The sequence below is a fragment of the Ranitomeya imitator genome, chromosome 2, assembly GCF_032444005.1.
Source record: "Ranitomeya imitator isolate aRanImi1 chromosome 2, aRanImi1.pri, whole genome shotgun sequence".
NCBI classification, from domain to species: domain Eukaryota; kingdom Metazoa; phylum Chordata; class Amphibia; order Anura; family Dendrobatidae; genus Ranitomeya; species Ranitomeya imitator.
Genome location: NC_091283.1, coordinates 370665506 through 370685604, shown reverse-complemented (window position 1 = coordinate 370685604; position 20099 = coordinate 370665506). Strand labels below are relative to the sequence as shown.

Here is a 20099-nt window from a genome sequence, read left to right as displayed (position 1 = left end):
TTCGACGGGAGGAAAGATATGCAGTTCGATGAGGACATTCCTTCCTTGTAGAGTGCTGCAAGTGAACAATTATGATTTATCTCCAAACAGAAGCTCTAGGATAACGATGGCAATTGCATGTGATGAGTATTTAATCCCAACAGCTCTCCTGCTATTGTTTATAGATCGCAACAGCGCTCATAGGCTCCCCACAGGGTTAATTTTGCAAGTAGAACAATGCATATTATGCACAAAATATTGTAAAGGGAAAAAAAGACAATTATTTTTATTTTAATTGTTTAGTTTGTTGTTTTTGTTTTTTTTAATTTTACATATTTGTTGAAAAATAAAACAAGCAACTTGAGAATAAACAAAGGGCAAATTTATGAAAAGGTTATAGAACAAAACAAAATCAATTTATACTGGTGTTTATATATATATATATATATATATATATATATATATATATATATACACACACACAAGAAACCTAAAATAATAACTTAAAGACAGAAGAGACCGCGGGATTTATTTGAAGTATGCACAGAGAGGGAGAAGACCTGTTTGAGGAGGTCTTCCCTCTCTGTCTAGTAGGTTAAATGTGTATATTTGAACAGAAATCAATTTTTCAATTTTCTTAGAATGCTACAATTTAAATATCTCTCTCTCTCGATCTCTCTCTCAATCACTCTTGATCTCTCTCTCGATCTCTCTTGACAAGAGTTTTTGAGACTGTAACCGCACACACATCTGATGGGGTTGTATATAAAACTCCCCATATGCCACATCGCTTTATACACCTGAGAATCCTGGAAAGTCCCTGATGTGCCAAAAGAGTGGAAATCCCCCCACAATTTACCATTTTTTTCTTTGCATACAAAAAGATCACTGACGTCTGAATTAGAATTGAAAGAAATAAACAGAGATTCCATTTTTTACCAAAATTTGTGAGAAGATATCCAGCCTGCATGGGCCAATATTCCTGCATTTCAATTTAGTGACAAGAAATTACTGCACTTAGAAAGGCCAGAGGATGTCCAATGTACTAATAGATGGGTGTCTCTAATAAAGTGTGCAATCAGTTTATAGATGCTTTATTTCCATTGTTTGCTTTTTGATAACAGATGATTATTGGTAATTGCTTACATTTATTAGTCATCATTTAGTGCTTTAAATTGCTTTCTATTTCTCTTGTATGACGACATGTGAATTTACATTGACTGTCACTTGTACAATCTGACAAGTAAATTATTTAAAAAAAAAAAGTGTGTAGCTACCGGTGTGATTTCTCTGAATAAAAAATAAACATGTAAGAAAATTTTCCCTTTTTCTGAAATTGAAAATTTCTTTTCCCCTACTTGACTTCTCCGATGTGTGACTATATTTGATGGGTTTGTAAAACATTTCCCATATTCTGATCAGAAAAATGGCTTCCCCCATGTGTGATTTCTCAGATGTCTAGTAGTTTTTTCTGATGAAAACATTTTCCACAGACTGAACATGAAAATGGTTGCACCCCTGTGTGAATTGTCATATGTTTAGCAAGATCAGATTTTGAAGACCAGCATTTCCCACATTCTAAACATTAAAATGGCTTCTCCCCTGTGTGAATTTTCAGATGTGTAGCAAGATGTGTTTTTCGATTAAAACATTTCCCACATTCTGAACATAAAAATGGCTTCTCCCCTGTGTGAATTTTCAGATGTGTAGCAAGATGTGTTTTCCGAATAAAACATTTTCCACATTCTGAACATAAAAATGGCTTCTCCCCTGTGTGAATTTTCAGATGTCTAGCAAGATTTGTTTTCCGACTAAAACATTCCCCACATTCTGAACATAAAAATGGTTTCTCTCCTGTGTGACATCTGTGATGTCTAACAAGATGTGAATTATCTCTAAAGCATTTCCCACATTCTAAACATGAAAACAGCTTCTCCCCAGTGTGACATCTGTGATGTCTAACAAGATGTGAAACATCTCTAAAACATTTACCACATTCTAAACATGAAAATGGCTTCTCCCCTGTGTGAATTTTCTGATGCTGAACAAAAATTGATTTTTCTGAAAAACTTTTTTCACATTCTGAGCATGAAAATGGCTTCTCCCCTGTGTGAATATTCAGATGTCTAGCAAGATTTTCCTTCCGATTAAAACATTTACCACATTCTGAACATGAAAATGGCTTCTCTCCAGTGTGAATATTCAGATGTGTAGCAAGATTTTTCTTCCGATTAAAACATTTACCACATTCTGAACATGAAAATGGCTTCTCACCTGTGTGAATTTTCTGATGCTGAGCAAGAGCTGATTTGTCAGAAAAACTTTTTTCACATTCTGAGCATGAAAACGGTTTCTCCCCTGTGTGAATTCTCTGATGTTTAGTAAGATCAGATTTCGATATACAACATTTCCCACATTCCGAACATGAAAATGGCTTCTCCCCTGTGTGAATTTTCTGATGCTGAACAAAAATTGATTTTTCTGAAAAACTTTTTTCACATTCTGAGCATGAAAATGGCTTCTCCCCTGTGTGAATATTCAGATGTCTAGCAAGATTTTCCTTCCGATTAAAACATTTACCACATTCTGAACATGAAAATGGCTTCTCTCCTGTGTGAATTTTCTGATGTTTAGTAAGATCAGATTTTGTTATACAACATTTCCCACATTCTGAGCATGAAAATGGCTTCTCCCCTGTGTGAATATTCAGATGTGTAGCAAGACTTTTCTTCCGACTAAAACATTTCCCACATTGCGAACATGAAAATGGCTTCTCTCCTGTGTGAATATTCAGATGTGTAGCAAGATTTTTCTTCCGATTAAAACATTTACCACATTCTGAACATGAAAATGGCTTCTCACCTGTGTGAGTTTTCTGATGCTGAGCAAGAGCTGATTTGTTAGAAAAACTTTTTTCACATTCTGAGCATGAAAACGGTTTCTCTCCTGTGTGAATTCTCTGATGTTTAGTAAGATCAGATTTCGATATACAACATTTCCCACATTCCGAACATGAAAATGGCTTCTCCCCTGTGTGAATTTTCTGATGCTGAACAAAAATTGATTTTTCTGAAAAACTTTTTTCACATTCTGAGCATGAAAATGACTTCTCCCCTGTGTGAATATTCAGATGTCTAGCAAGATTTTCCTTCCGATTAAAACATTTACCACATTCTGAACATGAAAATGGCTTCTCTCCTGTGTGAATTTTCTGATGTTTAGTAAGATCAGATTTTGTTATACAACATTTCCCACATTCTGAGCATGAAAATGGCTTCTCCCCTGTGTGAATATTCAGATGTGTAGCAAGACTTTTCTTCCGACTAAAACATTTCCCACATTCCGAACATGAAAATGGCTTTTTTCTTGTATGTGCTATTGGATGTTCACCATCCCTTTTGTTATATTTATATTTCTTAAGAAAGAGCAGAGGTATATCTGGTGTAATTGGATGCTCTTCAAAAGTATCAGGTGTTGTACTAGGATCATTTGCATTAGAATCTGAAAATATCAGGTATTTCTCTGAGATCACGGTCCAGTTATCTGCCAAAAAAGATAATTGTATATTTATTTTTCAATAGACATTGAATCATTGCTAAAAATTGATCTTGTGTTGCTCAAGGACCGCTTCCTGCCTCACCCAATGCTTAGACATCCAGCTGCCTCACTTCTCTGCATGACCTAGATTATCTATTAACTTCCTTAAATGTAAAATGCCATTCAGCAACTAATTCCTGTTTCCTAGTGAGTCCCTGCATGCCTAACTAAAAGGTATTCTTTGGATCCACTGTCTGTTTCGGCCATCGTAGGCTTTCCACAGTTACATAACCTTGCTGGTAAGCATAAGGCTACATTCACATTTGCGTTGTTTGGTGCAGCGTCGTCGGCGCAACGCACAACGCATGGCAAACGCATACACAACGCAGCGTTTTTTGACGCATGCCTTGTCCTATACAATTGAAGATCCAAAATGCCCCCCCAAAAAAACATTTAGTAAAAAGATGCATGCATCAAAAACGCGGCTCAACGCAGGCACCTGCGCCCTATGCATTTTTCATAGACACTAATGTGTTTTTTTTTGCGCATTTACGACGCAGGTGCGTTGCATGCGTTTTTCTTCGGAAATGTGACGCATCAAAACTGCAACCTGTAGCGTCGTCCGCGTCCTGTCTGGTGCGCCAAAAAAACACATGCGTCATGAAACGCATGACAACGCATATGGCGCATATCCATGCACCCCCCATGTTTAAGATAGGGGCGCATGACGCATGCGTCGACGACGCTGCGCCCCATGGCGCAAATGTGAACGTAGCCTTAGCATGACAAAACAACTGACCAATACCATTCAAGGGGTTGTTGGCTTTTAAATAAAATATGTCCATCACTGCATTTGGCTTTAAAAAAAAAAAACTATCTATGGTGGACTCACCTTCCTGCGGTCCACTGGTGAACTCTGACACTGCTACCAATGTCTGGAATTGGCTGCAGCGCTGACATTACATTGACAGCATTGTAACTAGTCAGCTTACTGATTGGTTGCTGTGCTGTTGACATGACATCAGCCTGGCAGGCAATGCTAATCCTTGGGAGCAGTGGTGAAGAAGTACCACAATAAGCCGGACATACCACACTCCTCTATATTGAAATTGTAACACCCAGAAGGAAAACTTGTGAAGTTATGGAAATCATAGGATGGAAAAACATGTTATTAACTTGGAAATGTTGAAAAATGGAAAAAAAAATGTCAAAACATCTTTTCAGTATTGAGTATGAGTGGCTTGTGTAAAAATGCACTTACACGCTTTGGTTGCCATCAATGAGGTTATTAATGATCGTATGAAGAATGTTCTGTGAAACTCAATGCACTTGGGCAGGAAAATCCTCAAGATCTGCCGCTGCAATTGCCAACCAATGATGAGTTAAATGTCAGAGAAGTCAAGAGATGGTGCAGAACACGAGATCACGTTTAGAACGTGCTGGCAACTCACAGTACTACAAGCAATATGCAGCCTGGGGTTGTCGTTTGTGTTGGAAAAACAGCTCCTGTGATACTTTGGTGAAATGGCCATACCACTGCAACACCGAGCTATTAGTGTACCTGGAATAAATATTAGAAGGGTCCGGATACCGTATATCAGGGGTTCCAAAATACCAGTCCACGGTCCAGGAGAGGCAGTTGGGGTTTTTTTGCCAGTCCGCAGCAGTGCCATAGACTAGCACTAAACACTGACAGTGTGCTATGCTCAGCGTCGGATCAGGGCACACTGCAGGTGCTTGCCCTGGTTGTTCATTATCATCGGGGCGCGTGTATGCGCACAACGTTCATCATCTGAGTGCTGCTACACAAGTGTGGCTGTCATGTGTCAGCGCTGTCTGTGGACAGAGAGCATGCACTCTGCTCTCCCACCCGTGGCACTAGTAATGCTGCAACCGCGGACCAACTGGAGCAACAGGGAATGAAGAGAGGAAAGGAGGTGAGGGTTTTTTGTTATTCACATATGTACGGAAGTATTCAGACTCCTTTAAATTTTTCACTCTTTATTTCATTGCAGCGATTTGGAAAATTCAAAAATGTTCATTTTATTTCCTCATTACTGTACACTCTGCACTCCATCCTGACTGAAAAAAACAGAAATGTAGACATTTTTGCAAATTTATTAAAAAAGAAAAATCGAAATATCACATGGTCATAAGTATTTAGACAATTTGCTCAGACACTCATTTTTAAGTCACATGCTGTCCATTTCCTTTTGATCATTTTTGAGATGGTTCTCCTCCTTCATTGGAGTCCATCTGTGTTTAATTAAACTGAGTCTGAATACTTTCCATACCCACTGTATATCAATCAGTACTTTGGGGGCCCACTATACTATATATGGGGGATTATATGCATGGGGCTATCATACTACATATGGGGGATTATATGCGAGAGGCCATCATACTATATATAGGAGATTATATGTGTGAGGCCATCATACAATATATGGGGGATTATATGTGTGGGGCCATCATACTGTATATGGGGGGTTATATGTGTGGGGCCATCATGCTGTATATGTGAATTATATGTGTGGGGCCATCATACTATATATGGGGATTATATGTGTGGGGCCATCATACTATATATGAGGGCTTATATGTGTTGGGCCATCATGCTATATATGGGCGATTATATGTGTGGGGCAATCATACTATATATGGGGATTATATGTGTGGGGCCATCATGCTATTCATGGGGGATTATATGCGTGGGGCCATCATACTGTATATGGGGATTAAATGTGTGAAGCCATCATACTATACATGAGTGATTATATGTGTGGGGCCATCATATTATATATGGGGGATTACAGGTGGAACCATCATACTATAAAGAATTGTTAATGGATCAATGGGAAAAGGTAGTTGAACTGTATAAAACAGGAAAGGGATACAAAAAGATATCCAAAGAATTGATAATGCCAGTCAGCAGCATTCCATTCAAACTGTGATTAACAAATGGAAAATCAGGGGCTCTGTAAAAACAAAACCACAGTCAGGTAGACCAACAAAAATTTTGTCCACAACTGCCTGGAAAATTGTTCAGGATGCAAAGAAAAACCCACAAAGAACATCATATCACCGTGCAAGAGGTATAAGGTACCATGAAAAATCATTCACCCAAAGTGTACCAAAATCTTTTTCAAATTATCAAATAAAAGATAACTTTTAATAATATGATTAAGAACAAAATTTATTTGGCCAAAATGACTCACAAGACAACACAAAGCACAATTTATTTTGTCCGTAAACATCAGAGGGAGGGGGAAAAAAAAAATCACCCTATTATCACACTACTGTCTCCCTGCCTGACTGCAGACGTTGGCACCCTAGAACCTGCGCAGTGGCACCCCCGCTAATCGGCGGCTATCCCTCCCTGTCCCTAGAAAACCTAAAATAGATAATAGGGTGCAGGGAAAAAAGAGTAAGGTACCATATGATCAATTCATACCTTGCCCCAATTCTGATATATCATATGGTACATGCACTATATCAGATAAGGCAACTAGTGATGAGCGAGTAGCATTGTTGCTCGGGTCTCCCCGAGCATACTCGGGTGATCTCCGAGTATTTTGATGTGCTCGGAGATTTAGTTTTTGTCACCTCAGCTGCATGATTTATGGCTTCTGGACAGCCTGAAAACATGTGGGAATTCCCTAACAAACAGACATTCCTCACATGTATTCAGCCTGTCTAGGAGCCGTAAATCATGCAACTGAGGCGATGAAAACTAATTCTCCGAGCACTAACAAATGCTCGGAGACCACCCGAGTGTGCTCGGGGAGACAAGAGCAACAAGTATACTCACTCATCACTAGAGGCAACTACTAAAATTTTTTTCTTTATTTTGATCCAACTTAAGGGTCCTTTTTCCAATATGGTACCCCACCTTATAGTATTAGGTATAACCCCTTACACAGGGGAACAGCCAAAAAAAAGAGATCCTTTTTTGCAAGGTTTTACATGGAGATGGACCAAAAGAAGGCGAGTTACACTTTCAATAAAGGGCCAAATCCCATAACATATTTATATTACGCATATATGCACGCCCCCGGAAGAAGCAAGGGCGAAACGCGCGTCGGGGCGCTGGGAGAAGCCAGGAGAGGAGGCACACAATAGAAAGACTTATCTTAGGTAATGGTATTGGCATAACTTTATGTACCTTATGTGGGGATCCCGGAATATGATCGGTTTATGGTGGTTACATAGGATATTATGGTACTAAGGACCGCTTCTATAACATAGTACACTAGCCAAATAAAAGGGGAGGCTGTTTTAGCACCTTATATATAGTCTATGTGTTGTTTGAGAAGCTGAGTCTCTTTGTGTTTGAGATATGCACTTTATTGTTTATTTATTATTGTGTGCTTCTCATGGCTCTCCCTAAGGGGAATATCCGGAAAAATAGAAGTAGTTTAAAAAAAAAAAAAAAGTATATGTATCGTCTTCATTATTTTTTCTTTAAATAAAATGTATTCAAGTTTTTATTAATGGTTGGCTTCTTTAAGGTGACAGTAATTTGACTGCCACCTTGTGGTTGTTCGCATGTATTTAGGAAGTACCATTAGAAGTAGATGGTTGGACTTACATATTATATTAGGTACATCCGTACTCCACAAATAAGAGATCATATAGCCGTATATGATATTACACACGATCGCAACACACAACAAATTCTTTTCAAAAGTGGCTTCAGGAACCAAGATTAAATTATGTGGCTCCAAAAAATGTTATTGGTGAATATAATAGTGCATACGGTCTCACACAAAAATATTCAAAAATAGAACTTCAGGGACCAGCATTGTACACATATTATAAAGTGCTCCCATGCAATATCATTATCCAATAACTTGTATAGTATTGCACAAGGTCCCACACCCACAGATACTGTAAATATAGTTTCAGGAACTAGCATCAATCACATATTGTATGGTTCCCAAAGTGTTCTTGTGCATTATTATCATTAAACACATCACTATTAAACATTTTCATAAATCAGCCACTAATATCGCTGATGTTTTGAGGATGTATGAGCTACAAAGGCACAGGAAACTTGGTCAAAGTTGAAGGAAAGATGAATGCAGCATGTTATTAGCAAATATTGGAGGCAAATTTGCAATCATCAGCCCAGAAGCTGTGCATGGGACATACTTAGATGTTCCAACACGACAACAATCCAAAACACAAGGCCAAGTCTACCTGTCATTGGCTAAAGCAGAAAAAAGTGAAGCTTCTGGAGTGGCCATTTCAGTCTCCTGACCTCAATATCATTGAGCCACTCTGGGAAGATCTCAAGTGCACAGTTCATACTAGGCAGCCCAAGAACTTACAGGAACTGGAGAGTTTTTGCCAAAAAGATTGGGCAGCTTTACCATCTGATAAAAAATTCTGTTGGGGGATGAAAACTTTTGACCACAACTGTATATCTATGGGGAGGATTTGGTTTTACTTGTTTTTAATCTTGGAGCTATATGGTGTTTAATAAAATATAATTGCTTTTGTACTCTTAGGTGTGCATCTTTTTCTGTATTGCTTTTTTCTCTTGTTAGTATTGAAAGGGTTAGGCCGGGGTCACACTAGCTTATTCCATCCGATGCGAGAGCATCGGATGCGACATGCTAATGACCCTCGGCTCATGGTCTGCTGCGAGCGGGAGATGAGTGTCATGTGTCTGTGCTCCGAGCCTCTCGCAGAGAGCAGATCGGAGCACAGCTGCGGAGGAGGCGGAGAAACTAATTTCCCCATCTCCTCTATTGCCGGGGTCAGTGTTTAACGCACATCACTCGGATGATATCCGAGTGATGTGCGTTGTCTCACTCGCACCCATAGGCTTATATGGGTGCGAGTGAGCCGAGAGACGGCAGCATGCTGCGATTGTCTCGGACCAAGGAAAACGGCCGACAAAAAAAAAAAAAAAAAATCGGCTGCTGGGAGCTGCCCCATAGTTTAACATTGGTCTGAGTGCTATGCGATTTTTTATCTCATTGCACTCGTCTGTTTTAGTCGCCAGTGTGACCCCGGCCTTAAGAATCCTCAGGAGGAGGAGAATGGAAAGGAATCCTTCTAAGACAGGAGACAAAAATGAGTACTAGGTCTTGAGGCTCGAAGACAAGGATCTCATGTAAATTTGTCAACATCTTGTATACAGTATATTTTTCGCTTTTTGTTATTGTACCTCATTTCTATGTTGTTAAGATCTATTTTCTACTGTTGGATTAAGTGATTATTTCTGTACATGTAATCACCAGTGTTTAATACTCTGATAATGGATATTGTGGCCATAAGTGTATGTGTTTTTTGTTAGCGAATGCCTGCACAGAAGGAACAGTTTAAACCAGGGAATAAAAATGATGTTTTAACCTTTCTATGTGCTACTGGATTATCGCTGTACAAGTCCTGGTTCTACATATTCTCTGAATTCTTAACTTGAGGTCATAGACTTAGATCATTTAAGGGGCTACATTCCTCTTCTGTACAATCACAACAAGTCCATGGTGGAACTGATGCACAAAGCATGTCCTATACACATTGCTACCAAGTCCATGGCCCTCAAGATTTATATCTCCTGAGAAATAATAATCTACTGTATATATATAAAGCTATGTGTATGTATGTGTGTGTATGTATCAAGCCACGCCCACTCCGCATAGCCACACTCACTCCACACGGCCCACGTTAGCGCACACGGGCAGAGACTCACCGGCTGTGACTTCTCAGCCGCTGTAAGCTAGAATAAGGGCAGCCGCCTTCAGAGTATCAGTGCACAGTAGGCACAGGCCATATCTAGCACTGTCGCGTCTAGAATGGAGTTGCTCCTGTGAGGCATTGCCGCAGTCACGCGGGCCGGGGTACTCGGTAGCCAGGCAGGCAGTCTATCAGGGATGTGACAGTGGCAATTGCCCAGCACCGTGGCACTGACCGGACAAATGAAAAGGGAATATTTATGGGGAATAATAGTTTATGGTTGTATCGTGACGTCAGCTGAGGTGTCTGGCCAGCATTGCAAGTGGGGTCCCCAGAGGATAGATGGTAATACAGCAAAATGGATCACTCCACTCAGCAGGAGCATGTCCCTGGAGCAATGATGGGGGTTGTGGTGAGAAATGCAGCAGAAAGAAGCAAGGAGGTGAAGGAATTCAGTCTTTACCTTTACTAATGATGGATGCAGGTTGAATCCAGGGGTACTGGTCACTAGGTTCAGGCTCCGACCATCTGGAAGCAGGTGGAGACCACTCCACTAAGTGGGTAGAATGAGCCTTCCTTTCTGTATATGCCTCTTTGGAGATTCAGTAGCTTGTGAGCTAATTTGTGCTCCCTGCTTGTCTATTCTGCAGCAGCTCCAGCTAGCATACATTGCGAGCCCCTTTAGAAGCTGTACTCTCAGTTCCAGCTCTGAACTCTCTGTAATGTGTTGTTTCTAGTGCTGCAGGAGTGGCCAGAGAACCTGCAGTCCTCTGGTCTCCAGATTCTGCTCCCAGGATTTGCAATCCCTAGTAGCCTAGGGCTCTGGTGCCCTGTTCTCTTTGTCATCCTAGGGTGAGCTTTCGATAGCTCCAACCCCTGGAAACTCCATGTGCTCCTTCTTCCCTTCCTCACACTAAACTGCACTACTCTGCTCTAATTCCTCCCCCCAGCCAGAAAGGACAGTCACCCTACAAACTAGGGGCTTGTGCTCCCCCTACTGGTCAGGGATCAGACTTGTGTGTGGATGTGTGGGTTACTTAGGGTGTAGGGAGCTCCATTTACCTCCAGACATGATACCACCACCGGTTAGGGAGGCAATACCATTGTGGCATCTGGACTGCAGGTGCACCACAGAATGACGTTAAGGGAAAGGGAGGAGCCTCATGGATTACACCGCTGTGCTCATAACTGGAAGTTGATATGCACACGTGTAAGGGGAAGAGAGGAGTGAGATGAAAATAAGAGGAGTGAGAGGAAAATGAGAGGAGTGAGAGAAAAATGAGAAGAGTGAGAGGAAAAAAGTGGAGTGAGGGGAAACAGTGGAGTGAGGGGAAACTGTAGTGAGGGGAAAAAAGGCGTGAGCTGAAAATCAGAAGAGTGAGGGGAAAATGACAGGTGTGAGGTCAAAATGACAAATGTGAGGGGGGAAAATGAGAGGAGGGGGAAAATGAAAGGAGAGAGAAAATGAGAGTAGTGAGCGGAAAATGAGAGATGTGAGGGGAAAACGAGAGATGTGAGGGGGAAAATGAGAGGAGTGAGGGGAAAATGAGAGATGTGAGGGGAAAATGAGAGATGTGAGGGGAAAAATTAGAGGTGTAATAGCAAAATGAGAGAAGTCAGGTGCTGCTGCAGTATGAGGCTGTGTGTATAGAAGAGTGAGGCGCTGCAGGTGGAGTCTGTGCATAAGGCCACATTCACACGTTCAGTATTTGGTCAGTATTTTACCTCAGTATTTATAAGTCAAAACCACGAATGGGAGAAAAATACAGAAATGGTGACATGTTTGTAATATACTTTTCCTCTGATTGTTTTACTCCAAGTTTTAGCTTACAAATACTGAGGTAAAAATACTGACCAAATAACATATGAACGAGGTCTAAAGGAGAAAAGTGCGGTGCTGCAGAAGAAGAAGACTGTGTATATGATACGCTTTATTGCAATTAGTGCAATTTCTCTAGGAATTAACAGTTTCCAATTGCATATGGAAGAGGAGTGAGAGGTGCTACTGGAGGAGGCAACTATAAAGGAGAAAAGCTGTGCTGCAGAAAAATGCTGTGTTTAAAGGAGGAGCATGAGGTGCAGGAGGAGGCTGTGTAAAAAGAAAAAGCATGAGGTGCAGGAGGAATAAGAACCCTTAACTGTCGCCGTTAAAAGTTGTATCGTTAAGGGGTTAATATTGTGTTAAAAAACCTTTTGCTTCAATAAAATGGCACCGGTTGTGTTCCATGTACCAGTGCGGGAGCATTGCTATGTTCAATCTCCATACTTTTTTCATAGTCAAATTTACGTGGCCTGTTCTAGAGTTGGAACTATGAAAAATCTGTTCATTTTTGCACTGGAAGGAAAAACCAAAAATATTGTTTAACAAAAGACTCTTGAATGAGTTGAAAATAAAATACTATCAATACTTGGGTAATCATTTAGTTAATTTGTGCTGCAAATCTGTAGTGTTGAATATATGATGTGAAATGTTTTTCTGTGCAATCGATACATATATGCTAACCACCTTAGGGAGAGACCCAAGTTGGGCTAAATGTAGCGGGACAAAAGAGACCAAAAAGCCCTCTACTTAAAGGAAATACATAGTGGATGCTTTCCTGAAACGGAAAGTACTTGCAAGCAGCATAATACAAAGAATAGCAGGTTTACCCAGAATCCTTTGCAGTAGGCGGAGCTATGCAAATCATCTCTTTCCACCCCAGTCTAATCCACAGCGCTTGGAACCGCTAAGCGTGCAATGCTGCGGATTAGTTTCTAAATTTACACAGCCAACCAATTCCTACCTGTGGACACGTGTTTCGGGCTTTAGGCCCTCATCAGCACAGGGCTGAAATTGGTTGGCTGTATGGAGTGGGGCTCGGTGAGCAAGTGATACATACAGTGGGGCAAAAAAGTATTTAGTCAGTCAGCAATAGTGCAAGTTCCACCACTTAAAAAGATGAGAGGCGTCTGTAATTTACATCATAGGTAGACCTCAACTATGGGAGACAAACAGAAAAAAAAATCCAGAAAATCACATTGTCTGTTTTTTTAACATTTTATTTGCATATTATGGTGGAAAATAAGTATTTGGTCAGAAACAAACAATCAAGATTTCTGGCTCTCACAGACCTGTAACTTCTTCTTTAAGAGTCTCCTCTTTCCTCCACTCATTACCTGTAGTAATGGCACCTGTTTAAACTTGTTATCAGTATAAAAAGACACCTGTGCACACCCTCAAACAGTCTGACTCCAAACTCCACTATGGTGAAGACCAAAGAGCTGTCAAAGGACACCAGAAACAAAATTGTAGCCCTGCACCAGGCTGGGAAGACTGAATCTGCAATAGCCAACCAGCTTGGAGTGAAGAAATCAACAGTGGGAGCAATAATTAGAAAATGGAAGACATACAAGACCACTGATAATCTCCCTCGATCTGGGGCTCCACGCAAAATCCCACCCCGTGGGGTCAGAATGATCACAAGAACAGTGAGCAAAAATCCCAGAACCACGCAGGGGGACCTAGTGAATGAACTGCAGAGAGCTGGGACCAATGTAACAAGGCCTACCATAAGTAACACACTACGCCACCATGGACTCAGATCCTGCAGTGCCAGACGTGTCCCACTGCTTAAGCCAGTACATGTCCGGGCCCGTCTGAAGTTTGCTAGAGAGCATTTGGATGATCCAGAGGAGTTTTGGGAGAATGTCCTATGGTCTGATGAAACCAAACTGGAACTGTTTGGTAGAAACACAACTTGTCGTGTTTGGAGGAAAAAGAATACTGAGTTGCATCCATCAAACACCATACCTACTGTAAAACATGGTGGTGGAAACATCATGCTTTGGGGCTGTTTCTCTGCAAAGGGGCCAGGACGACTGATCCGGGTACATGAAAGAATGAATGGGGCCATGTATCGTGAAATTTTGAGTGCAAACCTCCTTCCATCAGCAAGGGCATTGAAGATGAAACGTGGCTGGGTCTTTCAACATGACAATGATCCAAAGCACACCGCCAGGGCAACGAAGGAGTGGCTTCGTAAGAAGCATTTCAAGGTCCTGGAGTGGCCTAGCCAGTCTCCAGATCTCAACCCTATAGAAAACCTTTGGAGGGAGTTGAAAGTCCGTGTTGCCAAGCGAAAAGCCAAAAACATCACTGCTCTAGAGGAGATCTGCATGGAGGAATGGGCCAACATACCAACAACAGTGTGTGGCAACCTTGTGAAGACTTACAGAAAACGTTTGACCTCTGTCATTGCCAACAAAGGATATATCACAAAGTATTGAGATGAAATTTTGTTTCTGACCAAATACTTATTTTCCACCATAATATGCAAATAAAATGTTAAAAAAACAGACAATGTGATTTTCTGGATTTTTTTTCTCAGTTTGTCTCCCATAGTTGAGGTCTACCTATGATGTAAATTACAGACGCCTCTCATCTTTTTAAGTGGTGGAACTTGCACTATTGCTGACTGACTAAATACTTTTTTGCCCCACTGTATATGCTAGCCACCTTAGGGAGAGACCCAAGTTGGGCTAAATGTAGCGGGACGAAAGAGACCGAAAAGCCCTCTACTTATCCTGTGTAAATTTAGAAACTAATCCGCAGCATTGCACGCTTGGCGGTTCCAAGCGCTGTGGATTAGACTGGGGTGGAAAGAGATGATTTGCATAGCTCCGCCTACTGCAAAGGTTTCTGGGTAAACATTGTATTATGATGCTTGCAAGTACTTTCCGTTTCAGGAAAGCATCCACTATGTATTTCTGTGCAATATAATCATTATAATTTGTTATAACTAACGACAGTTAGTTACTATGCCCGGGCAACGCCGGGCTCTTCAGCTAATTATTAATAATCCCCTTCCACTGATGACGAGGTGCCCTGCCAGTCTCCATGCCTTCTCTTTCGGATTAACTCCTGATCGATTTAGCCAATCACTATACGCCGCTGAGAGTAATCCTTTCCTGATGTGGATGGAGTTAGGCTGGAGGGATCACATGACCAAGATCAAAGCAGATTGTACAGAGATCGGCTCTATATTTTTCTCAGTGGTAAAACTGTATTACTTTAGTTTTGGCCTGTGAAATGTTGTAGCTAAAATGCTTTAATAGAAAAAGCACTAAATCCTTCGTTCAGTAAAAATGCACATCAAAAAGTAATGAGAGACCAAGCCCTAAAAAATGAAACAGAATTCTACAGGAAGGATAATCTGTGAATAATCTGCATTTAGTGATTACTACTCACCTGTGTTATCTGATGGAATCTCCTCTTTACACCACTCAACACCCCTCACATATGTCTCTGTAGTATTAATATGGGTCAGATCTTCACCCTGAAACAAATATTGTAAGTCACAGACAGATGGAGAAGTCACATCTATGATCAGCTCTAATCCTGCCATCTCCACCGTCCTCATTACACAAGTATAAAAGAAATAATACTGGAGGATGAAAAAAAAAACTGAGCACAAGACCTTCACAGCCAACTACACATAATAGAGAAGATCTCATGGCATCTTCTTTCTACCAACCTGATGATCTTGAGGAATACTGAGATTTTCTTCTTTACAGTCCTGTGGAAGAAGATGACGGGGACATCTCTCTGGTTTTGTCCTCCTACTGGTTAGAACTGGAGGAAACACATACAGGGATTGAGTTCATTTTTACATACAGATAATTATAGGCCGTGTGTATTTAGTCCTGTCTATTACCTGGTGATGTCAGGGGCTGAGGAACCTCCATCATGATGTCCTTGTACAGATCTTTGTGTCCTTCTAGGTACTCAAACTCCTCCATGGAGAAATAGACAGCGACATCCTGACACCTTATAGGAACCTGACACATACAATGATACTATCATCCCCCCAATCTCTTCATAGTGTTAGCGTATTATGTCCCAGCATTCCCAGCAGTGTCACCTCTCCAGTCAGCAGCTCAGTCATCTTATAGGTAAGTTCTAGGATCTTCTGATCATTGATGTCCTCATGTACCAGCGGATGAGGTAGAGGCCCCATGAGTGGGCTCAGAGTTCTTCCCCACCCCTCAGACATAGGGGCTTGACAGCGCTCACTAATGGCCTTCTTCACTACTGTGTAATCCTGGTTATGGAGAGACACATTCATTAATCTCACTGCAGACATTTCCAGAGTCCTCACCTCTCCAAATCTGTTGGTTATTCCTGTAGATAAGAATGATGTAATGTGACATCATCAGAATCACTCACCTCTCCAGTAAGCTGGAAAAGGATTTCTAGGGTGAGATGTAATACCATCTCCGCCATATTGTCACTGCTCCTATCCATCCTTGACGGGTCAAGAAGGAAAATTCTCTTACATAGAAGATCTCCAGTAAGAGGATCTGATATTGCAGGGAACTGAATGGGAAAAAGGTCAAACATCATAGCAAATCTATTCAAAATGTTAAGAAGAAATCTTCTTCACATCACATCTTCATGGTGGCAGCATCTACCTGATGATACTGAGGAATATTGGGATTTTCTTCTTTACAGTCCTGTGGAAAAAGAGGACAGGGACATCTCTCTGGTGTTGTCCTCCTACTGGATAGAACTGGGGGAAACACATACAGGCACTGAATTCATTCTTTACATACAGATAATTATAGACCGTGTGTATTTAGTCCTATTACCTGGTGATGTGAGGGGATTGAGAACCTCCTTTATGACTTTCTTGTACACATCTTTGTGTCCTTCTACATACGCCCATTCCTCCATGGAGAAATAGATGGTGACATCCTGACACCTTATAGGAACCTGACAAATACAATTATACCATCATCCCCTCAATCCTTTCATACCGTTACGGTATAATGTCCCAGCATTCCCAGCAGTATCACCTCTCCAGTCAGCAGCTCAATCATCTTGTAGGTGAGTTCCACGATCTTCTGGTCATTGATGTCCTCATGTATCAAGGGGTGAGATAGAGTTACCGTGATTGGGCTCAGGGGTCTCCCCCATCCCTCAGACACAGGGGCCTGACAGTGCTCACTAGAGGTCTTCTTCACTACTGTATTATCCTGGTTATGGAGACACATTAATAAATCTCACTACAGACATTTCCAGAGTCCTCACCTCTCCAGTTCTGTCCATCTGTTATTCCCATAGATAAGAATGATGTAATGTGACGTCATCAGAATCTCTCACCTCTCCAGTAAGCTGTAAGAGGATCTCTAGGGTGAGGTGTAATATCCTCTCTGCCATCTTGTTCCTGTCACTATCCATCCTTGATGGGTTAATCAGAAAGTTTCTCTTATATAGAAGATCTCCACTGAGAGGATCCGATATTGTAGGGAACTAAATGTAAAGAAGATGAGCTGATGTAAGATCATAAAGAATCTATCCCATATTTCATGAAGACATATTCTCCACATCACATCTTCATGGTGGCAGCATGTCGGACAGATGATCTCCATAAACCATCATGTAACAGAATAGAAACATCTCAGACATACCAGCATCCAATATTGTCATTGCAGCGATGTAAACAGACTGAAGGAAACAATAGACGCCTGAGTGATGGAGTGGAAATATGTCATAAAGATGGAGCTCGGCCTGAACTCGATGTGTTTTGTGTCCTTTCCCCAGAATCTGCCATCTACACGGATAATGGTGCAGATTACTAATACAGGAGACGTTCTGGTCACAGGGACTCTGGAAATACAAAGTGCAATGACACTGGGAGGGTCCCGGGGGGTGACCATGAGGGGGATTTACAGGAGTCATAAATTATAATGGCCGCAATTATAAGAGAGGCTTCTACAGGGGACATGTGCGCTTCTCTCTATTCATCGTCTATGGGACGGAGGAGAAACGAGCGCGGCTCTAACTGGTGATAATGCAGGAAGACAATGAAAGAATCGCTGACGTTTTCTACCCTCAACGTGACAGGAACCCCAGAATGACAAATACAAATGTTATAGCGCCTGTGTGGCACCCCAGGAGTTTGGGTACCACAGTGGTGCTGCCTTCCTCTCGGGGAGGGTAGTGCCATGCCTGGAGACAAGTGGGATCCCTTTGGCAGGTAAATCTTACACACAACATATTCTAACTCCAGGACAGAAGGGGGAGCTCAAAACCCTGTTTTAGGGGAACTTCCCTGATATTCATCTGGGTCTGGGGGAGGAGTGAGTTCAGTCTGGAATGAAGAGGAGTGATTAGGAGCTAAGGAAGGCAGCGATTGGCCCTCCTGTGAGCCAGAGCGCAGAAACCAGCACCGGGAGCCCGAGATTGTGGATAACTACAAGGTCCACAGTAGAACCGGAGGGCATAGGACTGTATGTTAATTTCCCATACCATACCTGAGGTAAAGCAGCAGATAGAGCCTGGAGTGACCGTGTCAGAAACCCCCAAGAGAACAGCCCGTGCAGGTACTGTCCCAGGACAGGAGAGAGAAAGGGGTACCTTGCCAGTGAACTACAGGTAGCAAGGGACCAGAAAACCAGCGCATAGAGGAAGGCTCCCAACCTGATCTGGCAAGGGAGATTACTACTTGTTTTCAGGCTGCCTGGACTCCTTCTGCACCTGTTGCCGGTACCCTGGACTGAGGCCTGCTACCATCAGTAAACCAGGTAAAGACTGCAACTCGGTGTCATCTGTTATTTATCGGCAACCCACCATCCTTGCCATACCCCTTGGGAGCCCAGGGGACCCCGCTTTACGCGTGGGAAGAGTCACCATCTTGCTGCAACCATATCACCCCAGAGGACCCCTTTAAGCAGTGTCGGTTCCCTCTGACCGAGAACCACAGGTGGCGTCACGAATAAACTTTATTACCAAATTTCCTTTAAAGACTTTTCCCCTTTTATTGAGTGCCCAGGGCCACAGACCGGGTCGCAGCCACCTTGACATCCCCTTTAAGAGCGACCGGAACCGAGTATTCCCATTGCCCTGGTGGGTGACTCACCTGCACCCAGTAATGGAAAATCTCCAGCACCTACCTCCACTTGCAGAGCCCCACACCACATATATGGCTGTTCTGTGCGCACAGGACCTGTGATGAGGTCACAGGAGGGGAGGAGTCAGGGGTCACATGATCATGGGCCTCAGTATATATAGCACTGTGCTGGTTGTCCTGATGCTGGAGGAGCGGAGTCCAGGCAGCGCACATAGGGAGCTCCAGGGGGCACGTTCCCGTACAGCCGACCACTTGCTCAGGAGACTTCAGAGCATTTACAGAGAGATGAACCAGCGCTCCATAATCACCAGGATTTGCCTCAAAACTTCTTTATTGTGAGGTTTTTCAGACCCTCATTCATGAATACTCTTTCTTGTGGTCACAATGTTTCAGCTCCCAGACCCTTCCTCAGGCTTAATATAGACAGAAAACCAGTATAATATGAGAAAGTATAACAAGGGGCTCAGCAATCAGAAACCTGTATTACAGAGAACATTTATAGCGTGAGGTGAGGGGGAGCCAGAATCTACAGTAAAAGCAGCTGGGGTTTATATAAGAAAGTAGCCAAGGAACACCCAGCATGTGGAGACATGGAGGGTCAGAAGCTGGGCGTAATACCACTCTGACAACACAGGGTGAGGGTAAAACAGTGTGCCAATACTTTATTGTACCAGAAAACAAATAACACGTAGAACAGTCCCAGAAAAATACCCAAGGTGGTGCAAAATTACAGAATCTCACCCTTTCACTGACTTACCGGGATAAGAGCAGCTGTTACTTCAAAGCTTTCAGGGCCGACTACCCCACCTGTGGCTGGCGCAGAGAAGAGGTTACAACAAGCTTGACTGGAGGGTCACAACCTGGCTTCTTCGAACATCTCCATAAAGCAAGGTCAGGATTGCACTGGCCCACCGGAGAACCGGAGGATTCTTGGGTGGGCCCAGGCACTGACACCTGCTGGCATACGGACTCAGAAGCTGCCTAGGGCCTCCGCGGCTCCAGGGG

At 42.3% G+C, this 20099-nt stretch overlaps 1 protein-coding gene across 1 annotated transcript; it reads right to left on the bottom strand.

The window, feature by feature from the left end:
• Positions 1-304: 304 nt before the first annotated feature.
• Positions 305-19179, bottom strand: LOC138663938 (zinc finger protein 420-like). The gene is made up of 11 exons (XM_069750310.1): positions 19138-19179; positions 17345-17494; positions 17038-17217; positions 16831-16954; positions 16654-16751; positions 16409-16558; positions 16104-16283; positions 15897-16020; positions 15717-15814; positions 15431-15518; positions 305-3522 (listed from the first exon to the last, which is right to left on the bottom strand). Exons 1-11 carry the CDS (start codon positions 19162-19164, stop codon positions 1565-1567), a joined length of 3177 nt encoding a protein of 1058 aa, XP_069606411.1. The 5' UTR covers positions 19165-19179; the 3' UTR covers positions 305-1564.
• Between the last annotated feature and the right edge of the window lie 920 nt (positions 19180-20099).